This window comes from Ornithorhynchus anatinus, chromosome 13, assembly GCF_004115215.2.
Source record: "Ornithorhynchus anatinus isolate Pmale09 chromosome 13, mOrnAna1.pri.v4, whole genome shotgun sequence".
In the NCBI taxonomy this organism is placed as follows: domain Eukaryota; kingdom Metazoa; phylum Chordata; class Mammalia; order Monotremata; family Ornithorhynchidae; genus Ornithorhynchus; species Ornithorhynchus anatinus.
In genome coordinates this window covers 3750967-3769881 of record NC_041740.1, presented here as the reverse complement: position 1 = coordinate 3769881, position 18915 = coordinate 3750967, and the positions used below count along the sequence as shown (strand labels likewise).

The 18915-nt window shown below is 46.2% G+C and overlaps 1 protein-coding gene across 10 annotated transcripts in view; it reads left to right on the top strand.

The window, feature by feature from the left end:
* PRKAG2 (protein kinase AMP-activated non-catalytic subunit gamma 2) overlaps positions 1-18915 on the top strand; it is a 173426-nt gene that overhangs the window by 116758 nt on the left and 37753 nt on the right. For 9 of the 10 annotated variants that reach the window (XM_029078158.2, XM_029078157.2, XM_007667869.3 and 6 more), the window contains one exon: positions 2100-2193. The exons of the other annotated variant lie outside the window; for it this stretch is intronic. In XM_029078158.2, the coding sequence (XP_028933991.1) occupies positions 2100-2193 (94 nt within the window). Of the gene's footprint in view, positions 1-2099; positions 2194-18915 lie in introns of those variants that run through there. 10 annotated transcript variants of the gene reach the window in all.

Genomic DNA, 18915 nt, shown 5'->3' with positions numbered 1-18915 from the left:
TGGCCCTTACTGCCTGAAGCGCCGAGCCAGATTGGGGGCTGCAGGATGAGCCTCATGTGGGACAAACTGATGACCCTGTAACTACCCCAGCGCTTAGAACAGTGCTCTGCACATAGTAAGCGCTTAATAAATACCAACATTAATACCCCGGCGTTTAGAACAGTGCTCTGCACATAGGGAGCGCTTAATACCAACATTATTATTATTATTATTTGGTTCTGGCCCTTATTGCCTGAAGCGCTGAGCCAGATTGGGGGCTGCAGGATGAAGACTGAGCCTCATGTGGGACAACCTGATGACCTTGTATCTACCCCGGCGCTTAGAACAGTGCTCTGCACATAGGAAGCGCTTATTACCAACATTATTATTATTATTTGGTTCTGGCCCTTACTGCCTGAAGCGCCGAGCCAGATTGGGGTCTGCAGGGGCTTTCCCCGAGGTGACACACGGAGGATGGAGGAGGAGACGATGACCGCTTTTTCTTTTTGGTTTTTTTAAAATTTTTTTCGGACGTCCGTCCGTCTCCTCCTCAAACCCCTTGCTCCCGACGGCTCCTCCCCGGGGCGGAGTCCGGGAGCCGTCTGGTGAGTGGGACCCGGCGGGGGTCCGGCTCCAAGTCCAGGCCCAGGCCACCCGGGGGGCCGAGCTCCCCTGCCCCGCGACGACCCTCAAATCCCTCCCCAAAACGGCCCTCTAGCCCCCTCCGCCCTTTACCCACGACCACTAGCCACACCCCTCCCCCCTCTGCCTCCACCCTGTGGCTCAGTGGCTAGAGCCCGGGCTGGGGGGGTGTCAGAGGTCATGGCTTCAAATCCCACCTCTGCCTCTTGTCAGCTGTGTGACTTTGGGCAAGTCACTCCTCTGTGCCTCAGGTCCCTCATCTGTAAAATGGGCATTATTAATATTAGTGATGGCATTTGTTAAATGCTTATGAGGTGCCAAGCCCTGTTCTAATAATAATCATGTTGGTATTTGTTAAGCACTAACTATGTGCCAAGCAGTGTTCTCAGCCCTGGGGGAGTTACAAGGTAATCAGGTGGTCCCACGTAGGACTCACAGTCTTGGTCCACATTTCAATAATAATAATAATGTTGGTATTTGTTAAGCGCTTACTACGTGCCAAGCACTGTTCTAAGAGCTGGGTAGATAGAAGGTGATAACTTTGTCCCACGTGGGGCTCACAGTCTTCATCCCCATTTTACAGACAAGGTAACTGAGGCACAGAGAAGTGAAGTGACTTGCCCAAAGTCATACAGTTGACAAGTGGCGGAGTCGGGATTCGAAACCATGACCTCTGGCTCCCAAACCCGGGCTCTTTCCACTGAGCCACGATGCTTCGATAACTGAGGGATAGAGATGATAAGTGACTTGCCCAAGGTCACACAGTTGACAAAAGGCGCAGTCGGGATTAGAACCTCTGACTCCCAAATCCCTGCTCTTTCCACTAAGCCACGCTGCTTCTCTAATAATAATGATGGTATTTGTTAAGCGCTTACTATGTGCAAAGCACCGTTCTAAGATCTGGGGAGGATACAAGGTAATGAGGTTGTCCCACGGGGGGCTCACAGTCTTAACCCCCCTTTTCCAAGTGAGGGAACTGAGGCACCGCGAAGTGAAGTGACACCCCCCCCCCCCAAAGTCACCCAGCTGACAAGTGGCGGAGCCAGGTTTAGAACCCACGACCTCCGGCTCCCAAGACTGTTTCCCCGGAGCCACGCTGCTTCACATTAAGACCATGAGTCCCGCGTGGGACAACTTGATCATCTCGTAGGCTCCCCCAACGCTTAGAACAGTAATCGGCACATAGGAAGCGCTTAAGAAATGTCATCATTATTCTTCTTATTATTAATTATTTCCGCCCCGCCCCTGGTCCCGGTCCCTCCTCCGGTCCCTCCTCCGGTCCCGTCCCGCCCCGCCCCTCCTCCGCGGCAGGTCCCGGTGACTTCCTCCAGCCCCAATGTCTGAATGCTGATCGCTGTCCTCCTCCCCTCTCCCTCCTCTCCCTCTCCCTGCCCCCTCCTCCTGGTCCTGGTCCTGGTCGCGGTGGTGGTCGCCGTCCTGGTCCCGGTCCCGGTCCCGGTCCTGGTCCTGGTCCGCAGGCGGCAGTAGCGGCGGCGGCCGTGGCGGCAGCGGCAGCAGGTCCGGGCCCCGCCGAAGCCGGCATGCTGGAGAAATTCGAGCTAGAAGACGAAGGTAAGCGTGGGCGGCTCCTGCCCACCTCCTCTCCTCTCCCGTTTCGTGATGCTTCTTATTTCGGTTGCCTAGGAGGCGGTCGGGGAGCGGGGGGATCCCCGAGGGTCGCAGCCCCCCCGAGGCCCAGGGCCGGACCCCCAACTTCACCCCATCCGTGCGGCCACAGCGGCTCCGGGAATGCATGCACACATGCACACGTACATGCTCGCATACATGCACACATACATGCAGGCCCCTCCCCATGGTCCCCACCATCCCCGGCCTTAAGAGGTGAGACCCTCCCCGCCACCCCCTCCTTCGGAGATGTGGTCCACAGGGGTGCGCTTCTGCCTAGCGAAATCCTCCGGGGAGCGGGGGTCAGGCGGGGGTTTGAGGGCGGGGGTTGACTCGGCCCTTTTGTCCGGAGCTCGTATTCCGGCTTGCTACCCCACAGTTCATCTGCGAAATACGGCATCCTCTCCCCTAGACAATCGTCCTCCCAGCTGATGAAAGCCCCGGCGAGGTGGCTTGCGTGTAGCTGTGAAAATGCACCCCGGGCAGGGCTTGGCTTTATCTGTCCAAGGACGCTTTAGTACATCGGAAAGGTCCGAGGGAGCCCAGCCGAGTTGTTTTCAAGTCTATCTGACCGCCCTACTCCATCATTCCGATAGCCCCTTCAGGCCTCATTTGTCAACCTTTCTCCCCGTCCCACCCCCTGATCAAGTCAGTTTGCTCTCCTAGGAAGCTAGTGGAATTTGAAGACGATGAGATCCTGCTCTGGGAACACCGTTTCTTTCATTCAGGTCATAGATCCATAAATCTTAAAGGCGGGGGGGGGAAGCAATGTTTGTTCCTGCCCAGGCATCTGTAAATGATAGAGACAGTGGCTTCCACTAGGAAAATAAGACAGGTCTGGTCATCCGGAGGACTTGCAAAATTGTGTTGCTTGTCGTAATGGTTTTGGAGACTCCCCCGTTGTTCAGTCAGGAATACCAACATGACGGGGCATTCTTTGTTCCGCCGACCTCGTCTGCTAACTTTAAAGTGACCCTCCCCCACCCCACCCCCCGTCACTCGCCGTTAGGATGAATAAATAAATATAGGCACATCTCACATTAAGATGTTTGATTTACAGCGGGAAGCAGATACCCAAATTTCACATTCCCCGCTTTTTCGGTACACTGCGGGATTTCAGTCCGTGAAATAGAAGAGTACCTCCTCTCAGGGAGCTGTCATAAAACATCTATGTCCGTGTTCTGAACCGGGAAGCGGCTGAAATTTTATAGAGTGAATGTCGTTCGGATCTGGCTGCTAAGTCTCTGTGAGTGAAATATCATTCTGAATACTTGACGTTTTCAGGAGCTGTACAAAACCCAAAACCCAAGTGGAAAATACCACTGACCAATGTGCTAAATATTTATGCTCCTAACATATACAAAGAACCATTCTTCAAACACAGCTCGCCTAGTATTTGCCATAAGGTTTCTTTTAAAGTTCCTGGTTTTAGCAACCTGCTTTGGAGACACATCTATTTCCAAAGGCTGCTAAATGAGCTGAATTTTTTCTTTCCATTGTCTCTCCTTTGGGCCAGAGAGCCATAAACAAGAGGATGCACTATACATTTATATCTGTTACATCTCTGAATTTCCAACACCTCTGAGAAGTTAAGACAGCTGGCAGGATTTATTTTTTCTCTAAGCTAGAGAATAAGAGCATTGATGGAGTCACCTCCAAGGTGCTGAGCACTACATATATATATACTATCCCTGCCCTCAAGGAGTTTACAGCTGATGAAAGAACATAAAAACAGTAGAACTCCAGAATGATTGGGCAGATATTTCTATAACCACGTGGGCCGACTCTCAAAGATAGGATCTCACTTGCAGGAGTCATCTTCGAATGCATAGGTTGGAGGTATGCACATATCTACCTAGCTCCTTTTTATGCACACATACACACACCCAGCTTCTTTTAGCAGTAGTGTTGATTAAACGCTCACGCTGTACTGAGCGCTGGGAAAAAATACCCAGGAGGAATTAGACACGGTCCCTGTCCCTTGCGGGGCTCACAATCTAATAAGTAGAAAATAATGTCTTGTTTAATTCTACTAAAACTGATTGCCCAGTACTCAAAGCCAACATTCTTCCTTCAGCTAAAAACTCCTTCATGCCCATCTCTCAGCACTTATGTACATATCTTTAAATTATATAGTATAAAGTATTTATATCAATATCTGTCTCCCCCTCTATACTGTATGCTTGTCATGGGTGGGAAACATGTCTGCCAACTCGGATTGTATTTTCCCAAGCGCTTAGTATAGTGTTCTGCACATATTAAGTGCCGAATGAATACTATTGATTGATGTTAGAGAAGCAGCGTGGCTCAGTGGAAAGAGCCCGGGTTTGGGAGTCCGAAGTCATGGGTTTGAATTCCGGCTCTGCCACTTGTCAGCTGTGTGACTGTGGGCAAGTCACTTAACTTCTTGGTGCCTCAGTTACCTCACTGGAAAATGGGGATTAAGACTGTGAGCCTCACAAGGGACAACCTGATTACCCAGTATCTACCTCAGCTCTTAGAACAGTGCTCTGCACTTAGTAAGCACTTAACAAATACCAACATTATTATTATTATGTTAAATGATACCACTTAGCCCACCCCTGCCCCCCCTTCTTCCCCAGGGAACTACAAAAGTGAGCTGCTAAAAACTGCACTACTCATACAGGTCACTGCCTGCCTCCTTAAATTCTGAGAGTCTGTCTGGTCTTAGGTTCAGGTCGCAGGGAGTGGCCAGACCACAGGTTTGGAGATATTTTCTGACTCGGGGTCTCCCCAGCATCTCCTCACCCAAGGCTTTTCCTCAAGAAGCAGCACGGCTTAGTGGAAAGAGCACGGGCTTGTGAGCCAGAGGTTGTGGGTTCTAATTCTGGCTCTGCCATTTATCAGCTGTGACTTTGGGCAAGTCACTTAACTTCTCTGGGCCTCAGTTACCTCATCTGTAAAATGGGGATTAAGACTGTGAGGCCCACCTGGGACAACCTGATTAGCTTTTATCTACCCCAGTGCTTAGAACAGTGCTTGGCACATAGTAAGCGCTTGGCAAATATCATCATTATTATTATTTTTATGAGCTCTTTAGGAGGTTGTGATCACCTTCCTTTTTTTCAGTTTGTTATGTCTAACTGCCCCTTAGACAATATTCATCAATGAATGGAGGATTTGAAGGGGACGGGAGGTTTGGGCAACGGGAATGAATGAGTCGTGATGGAAGGGAGTCTCGAGAGACGTGCTGAAAGCAAAGGAGATTAGCTCAGGAGGAGTGAGAGTATGAGCTGGGCTGCAGCGGTTGAAGAAACCAGATACGTAAAAGGAGAAGGAGCGTGGTGGCGTAGAGAAGCAGCGTGGTGTAGTGGAAAGACTCTGGGCCAGGGAGTCAGGGGACCTGGGTTCTAATTCCAACTCTGCCAATTGTTTGCTTTGTGACTTTGGGAAAGTCATTTAACTTCTCTGTGTGCCTCAGTTCCTCAAGTTTCTCGACTTATTTAAAGAGAGCCAAACTTTCCCACTGCTCCCCCTGGATATTACCTCCATTACCTATCTCCCCACCTCCCATCTCTCAGATAATAACATTTGGCAGGATCCATCTCCACACCAACTTCTCCCAAATCTGGACTGATGCCAAGTCCTGCTATTTGAAAATATCTCTAAGCACCAAGAGAAAGATGTATATTTTCACCCTTTGAGTTTTCCTTCTAAATTCTTCTAGAATCATCTAGATACTTCTAGAATCATCCAAGTTGCCTTTATAAAATTTTCTTTCTTGCCTTCTTTCTTAGAATCCTGTCACCCTCTGTGACCACTGGTTTTTTATTTCATCTATTGCTGTCGCCGAGGGTCTTGTAGTCTATTCAGGACTTGTTTAACCTTAATGCGGTCTGCTCTTCGCTCATCTTCAAATAATAATAATTGTTAAGTACTTACTATGTGCTAAGCACTGGTTGGACACAGTCCCTGTTCCACAAGGGGCTCATGGTGAAAGGGGGAGGGAGAACTGGAATTGAATCCCTATTTTACAAACGCGGAAACAGAAGTGGGGGGATTTGTCCAAGGTGACACAGGCAGGTAATAGAGGTAGGATTAGAACCTGGATCCTCTGACTCCCAGGCTCGTGCCCTTTCCAGTAGACCACGCTGCTTAGACCCCCTGAAATCCCAGCTTCCCCAAGCGACAATACCCCAAAAATTCTCTTCTAAACAGACCACAGCCTCTCAAATACCATCTCAGTACTTAGTATCCTCGTAATCACCCGATCATATTTATTGAGTGGTTACTGTGTGCAGAGCTCCGTGCAGTCTAGTGGAAAAAGCACAGACCTAGAATTCAGAGGATGTGGGTTCTAATCCTGGTTCTGCCACATGTCTGCTGTATGCCCTTGGGCAAATCACTTAACGCTCTGTGCCTCAGTTTCTTCTTTCATAAAAAGGGGATTAAGACTGTGTGCCCTATGTGGAACATGGACTTTGTCCAACCTGATTAGCTTGTATCTATTCCAGTGCTTAGAACAATGCTTGGCACATACCAAGTGCTTAATAAATACTACAGTTATTATCATTACTAAGAGCTTAAGAGAGTACAGTATAACAAAGTTGGTAGACATGTTTCTTGCCCACAAGGAGCTGACAGTCTAAAGGGAGAGACAGACAATAAAATAAATTACAGATGTTTTTATAAGTGCATTTATGGGCATGTCAGTTTAAATCCTGAGCGGGGCGGGTTTTTAGGAGCGATGCGGTCTGGACGATTAGAAGGGGACAGGAGTTCCAGGCAAGGGAAATGAATGGGTCGTGACGGAGTCTCGAGAGACGTACTGAATCTGCCAATTGCTTGCTTTGTGTAAGTCATTTAGCTTCTCTGTGCCTCAGTTCTTCAACTGTAAAATGGCAGTTTAATACCTGGTCTCCCTCCTACTTAGACTGTGAGCCGCATGCAGGATAGGGACCGTGTCCAACCTAATTAACTTGTACCTACCTCCGCACTTAAGAACAGTGTTGGACAAATAGTAAGCGTTTAACATATACCATTAAATAAGCGGCGTTGGGGCAGGGGAGGTCCCCAAAGCTAATGGGCAGAAGATTCAGGTTGATGCAAATGATCTGGATCTTTTAAGCACTCGATAGTTGAGATTCAGCAGCACCCCCTTGCCTACCTTTTTTATGGTGTTGGTTAAATGCTTACTATGTGTCAGACACTGGTCTAAGTGCTGGGATAGGTGCAAGTTTTATTTTGTTAATGAAATGTACATCGCCTTGATTCTATTTAGTTGCCATTGTTTTTACGAGATGTTCTTCCCCTTGACTCTATTTATTGCCATTGTTCTTGTCTGTCTGTCTCCCCCAATTAGACTGTAAGCCCGTCAGACGGCAGGGACTGTCTCTATCTGTTGCCAAGTTGTTCATTCCAAGCGCTTAGTACAGTGCTCTGCACATAGTAAGCACTCAATAAATACTATTGAATGAATGAATGAAGTTAATTAGATCAGATACAGTCCCTGGCCCACACGGAGTTCTCAGTCTAAGCAGGAGGGAGAACAGGTGTTTAATCCCCATTTTACATTTGAGAAAATTGAGGCACAGAGAAGTGAAGTGACTTGCCCAAGGTCACACAGCTAGCAATTGGCAGAGCCAGGATTAGAACCTAGGTCCTCTGATGCCCAGGCCTGGGCTCTTTCCAAAGGGCCACGCTTCTTCTCATACCACCAATTTAACCTATTAGTGAGGGCAAGATCGGTAGGGTACCCACTGGGCTCTGTTTGCCCTCCATGCTCTTTACCCGCAGCAGGCCTCACTCAGGGCTGAACTAAGAGTGCCCGCCACCCGGAGCTGGGGTGAGGAGCAAAAGTCGCCTTGCTCGTGCCACGCCACCACGCCACCAAGCTCCCTCCTCCCTCAAAGGTGCAGCTTCCCTGAGTCCCTTAGAGCTGCCCAGCCTGGGCTCCATCCAAACCAGAGGGAGCAAGGATGCGGCAGAAACAGAGACAGCCGCAGCCTCGGGAGCCCCCACGCCACCAGGGACCCCTGGATAAGTTGCTACACTGCAGCAGTGCTAATGCAATCCCTGCATCACTGCTGCCAGAGAACCCTGCGTCTGCAGCATCGAGCCCGGCCCTCCTCCGGGGCCTCTGCCAGACCAAGCCGACGAAACCCGTGTCACGCCCGGCTGGAGGGTGGGGAGAGAGGCGTTCGTTCTCCAGCCCCCCTTGGAACCCAGAGGGGAGAAGAATCAAGATGGGGGAGGAAGGAGAGATGGACCCGGGAAGAGGAGCGGAGAAAGGATGAAGGAGGAGGAGGAAGAGAAGAGGAAGAACCAAAGGAAAGGCACATGAGAGGCCGATGGAACCTACTGAAACAGACCCCTGAATGGCAAGCAGCATCAAGTTTTATTGTGGAATTTAATCCCTTTCAGAATATTTTTCCCCCCAAAACTATACAATCAAAAAAAAATAATGCTTAGAGAAGCTTAGCATCAACCAGTCCCCCAAGCCTGGCAAGAAAATATCTAGCCTGGAACGTGGAGAGGCTAATAAAATAATCCCAAGGTTCATTTTAGATGACATTAATGGAGAGCCTCTTAAATTCCCAATTTTTGGTAACATTGTTTTTTAATAAATAGACCTGCTCTTAGAGAGAAGCCCCTTTGTAAAAAGCTGTTAAAATGACATTTGTTAAGCGCTTATTATGTGACAAGCACTGTAGTAAGAGCTGGGTCAAACACAAAGTGATCTGGTCAGACACAGTCCCTGTCCCATCTGAGGCTCAGAGCCTAAGTAGGGAGAAAGAGGTATTTAATCCCCGTTTGGCGGGTGAGGCACTGAGAAGTCATGTGACTTGCCTGAGGTCACGTACAGCAGGCAGGGCAGAGGCAGGATTAGAACCCAGGTCCTCGGACTCCCAGGCCCAGACTCTTTTCAGTAGGCCAAAAAACTAGTTTCACGGAATGTTGACCGTTTCACCAGCACATACGGTTTGTGGACCAGACTGCATTAACTCTGGAGTTCTTGTTCTCTGTGCATATTTGTAACACTAACTAAAGCTCTATTTATAGTGCCGTCAATTTTTCAAAATTTATCTCAAATTGGGGTGGTGCTTTCTGCGAGCTACAGGAATCCATCAATCCATCAATGGTATTGATTGAGTATGGTGGGCAGAGCACCATACTAAGCATTTGGGAGAGTACAGTCCAACAGAATTAGTAGATATGTTCCCTACCCACAACGAGTTTACAGGCCAGAGTGGGAGGAAACAAAGTAATCTAGTTCTCCTCCTAGTTCTCAATAAACTTTCAGTCTCCAGAAATTCCCTGCCATCACCCCTAAAATGTGACCCTTGGTTGTCGGCTCTGCTTTCACGAGTGTAACAGTTACGGAGTGTAAAATGAGGGAGACAAAAGAGCTAGGTGTTTGCAACCTTATTAAGATGCAGAAAATACTGGAGAGTAATGACATAATTGCATTGGAATGACTAGTGAGGCGGCCCCCGTGGACTGTCATTCTTCATTTTGCCTTGCTGGTGCTGACATGTTGGAAAGAAGATAGCAGTTGCCTTTGAGAGGAAGAGAATAATCGGTGAGGATGTGGACATAAAAGCACAGAAAGTCTGATGACAGTAATTGTATCTGCTGTTGATTGACTGTTAGTGTTTACTTCATGCTAAGCACTGGGGTAGATCCAATATAACCATTTTGACCACAGTCCCTGCCCCACACAGAGCTCTCAATCCGAGAAGGAGGGACAAGTATTTCATCCCCATTTTAGTACAGCGCTCTGCACATAGTAGGTGCTCAATAAATACCATTGATTGATTGACGAGGGAACTAGGCACAGAGAAGTGAAGTGACTTGCCTAAGGTAACACAGCAGGCAAGTGGTGGGACCGGGATTGGAACCCTGGTCTTCTGACTCCCAGTCCTTTTACTCTTTCATTCCCACCATCAGAGACTCCTCTGGAAACTCTGGAAGCTGAAGCCCAGGGAAGTGAAGTGACTTGCCCGAGGTCACACAGCAGGTAGGTGGCGGAGCCGGATTAGATCCTCGGTTTTCTGACTCGCAGGCCCCTGCTCTTTCCACTAGGCATCACTACCTGGAGTGCAACTTTTTCTTCCAATGGGATTCTTCCAAGGATACACGTCCCACAGTCAAGTGCTAGCTGTGTCTCGAACAAGCAAATTAGCAATAAGAATCGATAATGTTCGGACTAGTAGGATCCAGACCATAAATTGAGCTTTAAAAGGACATCCCATAATCTTCCAGTGTATTCTTTATACAAATTCAAATTCTAAGCAAACTCCAGTTCTTTCTAAATATATCTGTGTCTTTCATGCCTAAGAGAGAGAGCCTGTGATTTCTATGATTAGCTCTACAATGGAAATCTGTTAAATTATTCATCTGCTTCACTTTCAGATTTATTTATTTATTTATTTATTTTTGAAGGCTCTTGCCTGGTAGTGTGAATGTGTTAATGATGATCCTACCTTAGAAGTCTTCTGTTTTATAGTACGGATCAGCAAACAGCTGCAGTGCAAGATACACTTCAGGCTCTTTTCAAGCTGGTTCCCAACTCAAAGCCTTTAAGAAATTCTGCACAGAGTTGCAGCATCCCTGATTTAGAGCTGCTCTTCCCAGTCCCCACCCCTCGATTCCGTAACGGGAAGTGAAGGACCACCCTTTGCCATAGAGTGCACGTAAAGTCGGTCACTTTGGCTCGCCAAGTACTTTTTTCATCTCTTTGAGGTGAGAGGAAGCCATTTCAGTAATCTGAGAAGCAGCATGGCCTAGTGGAAAGAGCAAGGGACCGGGAGTCAGTAATCCCCGGCTCTGCTGCATGTCTGCTGTGTGACCTTGGGCAAGTCGCTTAACGTCTCTGTGTAAAATGGGGATTAAATCCTACTTCCTCCTAAACTGGGAGCCCCGTATGGGACAGGGACTGTGTCCAACCCGAATCGTTTGTATCTACCGCCGTGCTTAGTGGAGTCAGTCAGTCAGTCAGTTGTATTTATTGAGGGCTTACTGTGTGCAGAGCACTGTACTAAGCGCTTGGGAGAGAACAGTAGCACAGAGTTGGGAGGCACATTCCCTGCCCACACCGAGCTTTGGTCTTGAGGGGGAGACAGTAATGAGAGATACAGTCCCTCTTCCACATGGGGCTCAGAGCATAAGTGGGAAGAAGAGATATTTAATCCCCATTTTACAGATGAGGCAAATGAAGCACTGAGAAGTCACATGGCTTGCCCAAGGTCACAAAGAGCAGACAGGGCAGATTGTGTCTCCCAACTCTCTGATATTGCATTCTCCCAAGCTGCACATAGTAAGCGCTTAGTAAATACAATTGATTTTTAAAATTCACTGATATTTTTATTGATTGTTTTAAAATTGGTATCTTTAAAAAAATTCAGATACACCACGCCAAAAGAGCAGAGCTCAAGCTGCGAACCATTAGAGACCGTAAGCTCCTTGTGGGCAGGGAACGTGTTTACCAATTCTATTATTTTGTCCTCTCCCAAGCCTTTTGGTACAGAGCTCTGCACGCATATTTATGGTAACCCATAAATACCATCGATTGATTAAAAGACCTCCTCAACACAGTCCTTTCACGTTCTCCTCCTTCCTAGCTGCCTTTGACGAGAACTCACACCTGCTCTTAAAAGCTAACCGCTCTACCTGGGCCTTGCCCTCCATCCCCTCTCACCTCTTAAAATACTTGTCCCCACCCTCCTCCTCACTGTTATCTTCACCTTCTCACCCTTCTCTGACTCCTTCCTCTCAACTTTAATGCATTCTTAAATCTCTCCCTTTTTTAAAAAAAAATCTCAATCTCATCATCCCCTCCAGTGATTGTCCCATGTCCCTTCTCCCATTCCTGTATATGTTTGTTTTGTTTTAGCTCACTGTGGTCAGGGAACACGTCTTTCAACTGTGTTATATTATACACTCCCTAGCGCTCAGTACAGTTCTCTGCACACAGTAAGCACTCACTAAATACGATTGATCAATATGTATTTGCTATGTGCCAGGCACTGTACTAAGTGCTGAGATAGATACAAGCGAATCAGATTGGACATAGTACCAAGTCCCACACAGGGCTCACAGTCTTAATCTCCATTTTACAGATGAGGAAACTGAGGATCTGAGAAGTGAAGTGGCTTGCCCCTGGTCATACAGCAGAGAAGTTGCAGTCACTTCACTTCTCTGGATCCCAAGTTTCCTCAGTTGTATAAAATGGGGATTCAATTCCTGTTGTCCCTTCTACTTAGACCGTGAGCCCTAGTGCTTAATAGAGTGAAGCAGAGTCCAGACTGCTTCACAAATGCTCCAATTATTATTATTAAGTCAACCCATCAGTCACCCATAGTTTTTACATGCATCCGTTTATTCATTTGGTTTTTGCTTTTGCTACTCCCAGTTTTGTCTGTTTTTCACCCATTCCTATTGTTTACACCTTGCAATTGCCTCATCCCCATTAGATTGTAAATCCCGTGATGCCAGGGGCCAAGTCTTTTACTTTTTTAGGACCCTCCCAAGCACTCTCTACAGTTCTTTTCTCGCACTAGGCAGTCAGTAAATATAGAGGAAAGGGAAGGACGGAGGGATGAGAGGGAGGGTTGGGATGGGCTGGGGGAAACGGATTGGAAGGATGGAGGGATGAATATCAGACATGATTTGCATCTTTGGACTGCAGAATTGTTGATGACCTTAATGTCATGTTTTATATGACCTAGAACCTAGTGAAATCTGGAAAAAAAAATTTCCAAGAGATTATTTGCACCTGAAAAATAACTCATTATTTGAGTGTCCCTCTACTCTTTAGTTCTTCCTTGCCCCTCCTCCCCCTTGCTACCTGAATTAAAGGAGAGAAAGTTAGCCGTTGTTTAGCACGTTGTTTTCAGTGTTGCCAGAGTTGGGATTTTTTTTTGTTGTTGTTGTTCCTGTATTGCTTTGCTATCTAGCTATTACCTTCAGGAGAGAAAATGTTGAATTGGGAGCTGAGTTCAAGATCTTATTTTTGTATCTCTCTCTTAAGAGGGCAATAACTTGGGTACATAATAGAGCTTTTTGTAAGAAAGAGATATTAGGGAAGTGTCCAAATTGTCTGTCACCGCTTCTACATCAAGTTGTTTTAGATGAAATAGTTAAGCTAAATCAAACAGTCAATCAATGTATTAATGGAACACTTACTGTGTGCAGAGCACTGTAATAAGTACCTGGGAGAGTACAATATAACAGAGTAGGTAGACGCATTCCCTGCCCATAACCATATGTAAGCACATCACCAGGAACAAAGGCACTCACCTAATAGTTCTGAAGGAATCCGAAGGAACAGTAGAATGACCAGGTAATGTAGTGTTACAAATGGCTCCTTTCCCCAAGATCTACCAGATTGCAACCTCCATGTTGTGCTTTTTCAAGCCCCTAATACAGTGCTTTCCACCCCTTTAGGGGCTCAATAAATACCATCGATTGATTCATCTTTAGGAAGGTCTCCTAAGTGACTCTGGGAATTAAGTTGATGACTCTGACTTCTATGTCTGAGGCTCAGGTAGACTCCCTAATTAGGGGATCATTGAGGATTTATACCAATATAACCTGCTAAAGAAAGGCCAGCAGGGTTCTTATAAAAAAGATCCCTCACAGATCTTTGAAGGTGTCAATGAATGGAGGAATAGAGGAGAATCGGTGGTATAATTTACTCAGATTTCTAAGAAAGCCCTTTACAGGGTTTCACCCAAAAGACATTAAAATCATTGCGTTCCCGTGGGATTGGAAGTAGTGTTATGCCACGGAGAGACAACTGGCTTAAAGGGTCATTGGCCACTTTTGGGATGAAGACAGCCTCCCCCATCAGACCCCTCCCCAACCCTGGGATCTGTGCAAGGACTGATTTCCTTCAGGCTTTTCAAAAATCAATCAATGGTATTTATTGAGCACTTACTGAGTGCAGAGCATCATACTAAGCACTTGGGAGAGTAGTGGACCGAGTCAGTAGACCTGTCCGCTGAACAAGGGAATGGCAGAGAAATCTGCCAGGTTTTCAGATGACACTCGGCAGGTCTAACTGGAGATAGGCCACCCAGATAGAGAAATACCAAAAAGACTGCACAAAGCCGAGGGAGGAGGGAGGAAAAGTGACAGGGACGTTTCAGAGTGAGCAGATGAACTGAAGTGGGTCGGAGCGAGGGAATTTTTTTTTATAGTATTTGTTAAGCTCTTTCTATGAGATAGGCAATGTACTAATCACTGGGGTAGATACAGGCTAATCTGGTCGGACACAGTCCATGTCCCACATGGGGCTTAAAGTCTTAATCCCCATTTAACAGATGAGGTAACTGAGGTACAGAAAAGTGAAGTGAGTTTCCCAAGGTCACATAGCAGACAAGTGGCAGAGTCAGGATTAGAATCCAGAGCCCTCTGACTCCCAAGCCCGGGCTCTGTCCATTAGGCACCACTGCTGGACGCTCCAGAGTTAAGTGCTGGTGATAGAGTGTGAGAAGCAGCGCGGCTCAGTGGAAAGAGCATGGATTTAGGAGTCAGAGGTCATGGGTTCTAATCCCGGCTCTGCCACTTATCAGCTGTGTGACTTTGGGCAAGTCACTTTACTTTTCTAGGCCTCAGTTTCCTCATCTGTAAAATGGGGATTAAGACTGTGAGCCTCACGTGGGACAACCTGATTACCTACCCTGTATCAACCCCAGCGCTCCACACATAGTAAGCACTTAACAAATACCAACATTACTGTTATTAGTAGTAGTATTAGCAATCAATCAATCAGTTACATTTTTTGAGTGCTCACTGTGTAAAGAACACTTCACTAAGCCTTTGGGAGAGTACACTGTAATAATACATTAATATTTTTAGTATTAATTATACCTTCACCCCTCCTGATGTATCTGTTTCCAATTCCTTCTTCCCTCTTCAACTCTTCACCATGAGCCCCCAAAGGACAGGGATCGGGTCAGATTCACACCAGTGTATTCATTGATTCATTCAATCATATTTACTGAATGCTTACCGTGTGCAGAGCATTGTACTAAGCACTTGGGAAAGCACAATATTCTCTCCCAGGGCTTAGTTCAGTGCTGTGCACACAGTAAGTGTTTAATAAGTATTATTCATTCAATAGTATTGCCTTCTGAGTGACATAACCCCAGCACATTTACATTCCCTCTCTCATGATCACATCTGGAGAGTTTTTTGTACTCTACCGATCTCGGCTACGGGAGGGAGAGTCAACAAGAGGCAGACCCAGTCCATTCCCAGCTTGGGCAGTGGCTAGCGAGTGGAAGGCAATTTGCTGCAAGTCAAAACTCATTGACCTGTGGCATGGGAGAGAGTCGAGGGAGAAGACTCAAGTTCTTTGGAACAAGTTCTTTGGAACAAGACTCAAGCATGGAAGAAGGCAGTGGTAAACCACTTCCATATTGTTACCAAGCAAACTCTGTGGTTACACTACCAGAATGACTGCAAGTAGAGAGTGGGTCTTTCTGGGAGAGTTGTGTCCATGGAGTCGCTATGGGTTGGAAATGACTCGACGGCATAAAACAAGGCCAAACATTGACATTGATCCCATGAACCTAATCTTGGCCTTTCTGATTTGGGGCCTTTCAGTCCAAATTTGGCTTAATTGGGTTATAGACTCGCAGTCTTCATTTCTTACTCAAGTATCTTCAAACATACTTCCTCCTTCCCAGGGTTTCCTTGCCCTTGAGCAGTGATCGTAGGTTAAATTTATTTTTAAAGTTCCCAGGCCCATTGTCACCTCACAGTAACTTCTGACATTTCATAAACCACGAACCAAATAGTTGGAATTCTGTACTTCTGCATTTCTCCAGTGAAATGATTAAAGAGAAGCAGTGTTCCCTAGTGGATAGAGCGCATGTCTGGAGTCCTTTTGGGGTTTCCCAGCTCTGCCTCTTATCTGTTGGGTGCCCTTAGGGAAGTCACTTCACCTTTCTGGGCCTCAGTTACTTCATCTGTCAAAGGGGGATTAAGACTGTAAGCACCATGTGGTAAATGGACTGTGTCCAACCTGATAAGCTTGTATCCACAGTGCCTGGCACATAGTAAGCACTTCACAAATGCCATTAAAAAAAGCCACAATGGACTATTAAGTGATAATATCTTTACAGTAGTTCCCTTCTAATAAGGAAAGTCTGAACCTCTCACCTTCTGTGGAATTTTAATAAAGCATTCCACACAATCTATTGTAGGGAAAGTTAGCCAGTTAATTCCTAATAAGGACTAGATGTAGAACTCAAGAGACAGGCACAGCAGAGTATTGTGAAAATGTTCAGATTTCAGTTTGAGACAACAGAGAGAACCTAGGGTGTTTAAAATAACAGAATGTTCTTGTAAGAAATTAATCTTGTTTGGGATCTTTAGTTCTGCAAGGTATATTGTGTCTATTGTGTGAAGTTTAATGCTTGGATTTTGGTGGAATTAATGTGGTTTGATGAGTATATTTTATTGCACTCTCTTTTCTGTTCTTTTTTGAACTGAAGTCTCAAGTAGGTAATTAGCTGAGCGGTAGCAAGACCATTTGATCTCTACAGATTGATTGACTGGTCGGCTGTAGCACATATGCAGGCTTGCCTCAAACCCCTTGCAGCCCAGACCTGACCACGCCAGAGTGACCTAGTGGAAAGAGCCCAGGCCAGGGAGTCCAGGGACCTGGGTTCTAATCCCAGCTCTTCCACTTATCTGCTGTGTGGCCTTGGCAAGTCACTTCACTTCTCTGTGCCTCAGTTACCTCATCTGTTAAATGGGGATTAAGACTGCGAGACAGGGACTATGTCCAACCTGAATCACTGGTCTCTACCCCAGCCTTTAATACAGTGCCTGGCACATAGTAACTACTTAACAAATTTCATTTAAAAAAACACCCCAAAAAACCCATGTTTGACGGGTCCAGTGTGGCCCACCCCTCCCTCTCAGTAACAATAACGATTATGCTATTTGTTAAGTGATTTCTGTGGGCCAGGCACTGTTCTAAGAACTGGGGTAGGTACAAGATAATCGGATTGTATTACAAGTGAGTTATTACAAGATAACTCACAGACTTAATCCCCATTTTACAGATGAGGGAGCTGAGGTCCAGAGAAGTTAAGCGGCTTGCCCAAGGTCACACAGCAGATAAGTGGCGGAGTCAGGATTAGAACCCGTGACCTTCTGACTCCCAGGTCCATGCCTTATCCACTAGGCCATGCTGCTTCTCCCTTCTGCATTATTTATGCACTTGAATCTGTGTCTTTTAAGTACTTGATGTCCACCCCACCCTCAGCACTTCTTTCCATATCCAGAATTGATTTATATCAATGTCTGGCCTTTCCCAATTAAATCCTCTTTTCCTCCAGCTCCCTCTCCCTTCTGCATCATCTGTGTACTTGGATCTGTACCCTTTAAGCACTTGATATTCATCCCACCCTCAATGCTTATGTCCAGATCTGTAATTGTTTTATTTATATTAATGTCTGCCTCCCCCTTTTAACTGTTAGCTCCTTGTGGAGCCTGTTAACTCAGTCAGATTGTTCTCTCCCAAGCTCTTAGTACAGTGCTCCGCACACAGTGAATGCTCACTAAATACCATTGATTGATTATTCCAATAAATGAAGCCCCTGTTGTCACCACTCTCCTCTAAACCAGTCACAATTTATTTTATCTTCAATTCAAACATTCTGTCCCTTTGGAAAAGAATGTCTGCTCTCGCTCTTGGTTTTCATAGTGTCTTATGAGAATTTAGAGAACTTAGAACTGCATCCCTGTTATACAGCAGTATTGCGAATTGAACTCAGTAGAGGATAATATTTCCCGTTCAAGGGAACCCTACAAAGTGGAGGCTGTGAAAACTGTGGCTTCTTGGCAATATCTTTGTCCTCAACTGGAACTAGTTTGGGCTTATATATTGTGAATTCAAGTTTTTAATTCACTTAAACAGAATTGCATACTTGAAATCCTTGTAATGGTGATCATGATGATGGTGCTACTCAATTGTGGTATTTGTTCAGCGTTTCCAATGTGTCAAGCACTGTACTAAGCGCTAGAGTCCTCCACTTGTCTGCTCTGTGACTTTGGGTAAGTCACTCCACCTCTCTGGGCCTCAGTTTCCTCCTCCGTAAAGTGGACGTTAAGACTGTGAGCCCCATGTAGGACAGGGAGTGTGTCCAACCCAATTATCTTGGATCTGCCACAGCACTCAGTACAGTGCCTGACACAGAGAAAGTGCCTAACAAATACCCTTTAAAAGAAAAAGTGAGAGAAGATGAAAAATAATGGCCTGTTTTCTAAGAGAGTGTCTAAAGAATATGCAGTTCTGTATAATTTCAAATGAATCGCGAGGTTTAAGCTCTTTGTATTGTTCTCTCCCAAGTGCTTAGTACGGTACTCTGCACATAGTAAGCGTTCAGTAAGTACCATTGATGTTAAAGGTGAAAAATGTTTTTATGACGCTGGGGGACTGTCAGGGAAGAAAAGGAAATGTGTTTGGCAGTCAATTTTCAGTGAGGGGTAAAAATGTGGAGAATGCTAGTCTCTTGCCAGTTTGGTCTTGTTAGAGCACCCTATAATTAGAAACCTCTTTGCTCGGTTTATTTTGTATACAAAGCAACATCAGAGCCAGACTAGGGGGATGGATGCCCACGTTTGCAGTAAGAATTCAGGGAGGAGGGAGAGATAAGAAAAGCAGCAGCCACTGACTCCCCCTAC